The sequence below is a fragment of the Orycteropus afer genome, unplaced genomic scaffold (assembly GCF_000298275.1).
Source record: "Orycteropus afer afer isolate SDZICR_OR568_19922 unplaced genomic scaffold, OryAfe1.0 scaffold00174, whole genome shotgun sequence".
Classification (NCBI taxonomy): domain Eukaryota; kingdom Metazoa; phylum Chordata; class Mammalia; order Tubulidentata; family Orycteropodidae; genus Orycteropus; species Orycteropus afer.
The window spans coordinates 1,769,076-1,770,133 of NW_006921761.1; the positions used below are offsets into that span (position 1 = coordinate 1,769,076).

Below are 1,058 nucleotides of genomic sequence, written 5' to 3' on the forward strand. Positions count from 1 at the left end.
GTTTGGTTAAACATCCGTCTTTCTGCACATTCCTGCAAAGTGCACTGGGAATTACGACACTCACAAGCTCACACTACTCAACCTTCCGTCACATTCTGGACTTCACTAGAGGCGAGCCCCAGACCACCGATACCTCACTGCGGATGCAGGTCGGGGACCTGTCTGGGGGCCCACCCAGCCCCACACACATTTGTGCTCATAGCTTATTCTGTCAGGCTTGGATTTTTCTTCCCTTACTTCTTTAGCTCTTGAAACCTTCTTCTAAAAGCCCCTTCCAAATCCCTTCCTGGTCTGAGTGCACAGCACTCTGGGGGGCAGGCCCCAACAGCACCGGCTCACAGCTCCGTTAGGGGGTGTATGTTAGTCAGCTTCCGTCAGTGCGGACTCTCACATGTCTGCCTCTAACAGCCTCCGTCCAGTCCAGCGCTTCTTCCTCTTCTTCCCACCCCCTAAACACAGCTGTGAATCCTTAACCCCCTGCTGTCTTCCCTACAAAGGGTTTGCAGGCTCGTTGCAACTCACCACTCACTGCTCACAAGGGTAGTGGTTCCACGGTGGAGAGTGGGTTATGTCTAGTTTGCAAATGCTCCTAGGAGATTCTGAAGCACCACAAAGGACGCCTCTTCTCTTTGCTGCCCTTACCCAGGTTTTTAGATCACTACTCTCTCATTCCTAGGACAACTCCCTGCTCTCAAGACTCCGGCCCTAACGCCCAGGTCCACTCTCCACGTGGTAGGCGTCTGTTGGCCACGGCCTGTGGTGTACTGCCGTTGGATACCAGCACGTCTGAAACCAAGTATCACCTTCTCTTTGAAAGGCACTTCCTTTCAGAGCTTTCCTGTTTCTGTCTTCTGCCATCTTGCTTAACATTTATCTACAAATGTTCAGCACTATTTAGCTAAACATTGAAGAAAAATTAGAACGTCTCTTAGGAAGAAAGTAAGCAAAACATCTACAAAGAATTTAGCTGATTCATCATGTTGTTGTTGGTACTGCCCAGTCAGCTCCGGCTCACGGTGACCCTGTGAGCAACAGAACAAACCCTGCCCGCTCCCGCA

At 50.9% G+C, this 1,058-nt stretch overlaps 1 protein-coding gene across 1 annotated transcript in view; it reads right to left on the reverse strand.

The window, feature by feature from the left end:
* ZCCHC7 (zinc finger CCHC-type containing 7) overlaps positions 1-1,058 on the reverse strand; it is a 261,868-nt gene that overhangs the window by 12,282 nt on the left and 248,528 nt on the right. Inside the window, 1 exon segment of the mRNA XM_007947000.2 lies at positions 1-32. This exon segment is cut by the window's left edge and continues 2 nt beyond it. Within this exon segment, the coding sequence (XP_007945191.2) occupies positions 1-32 (32 nt within the window).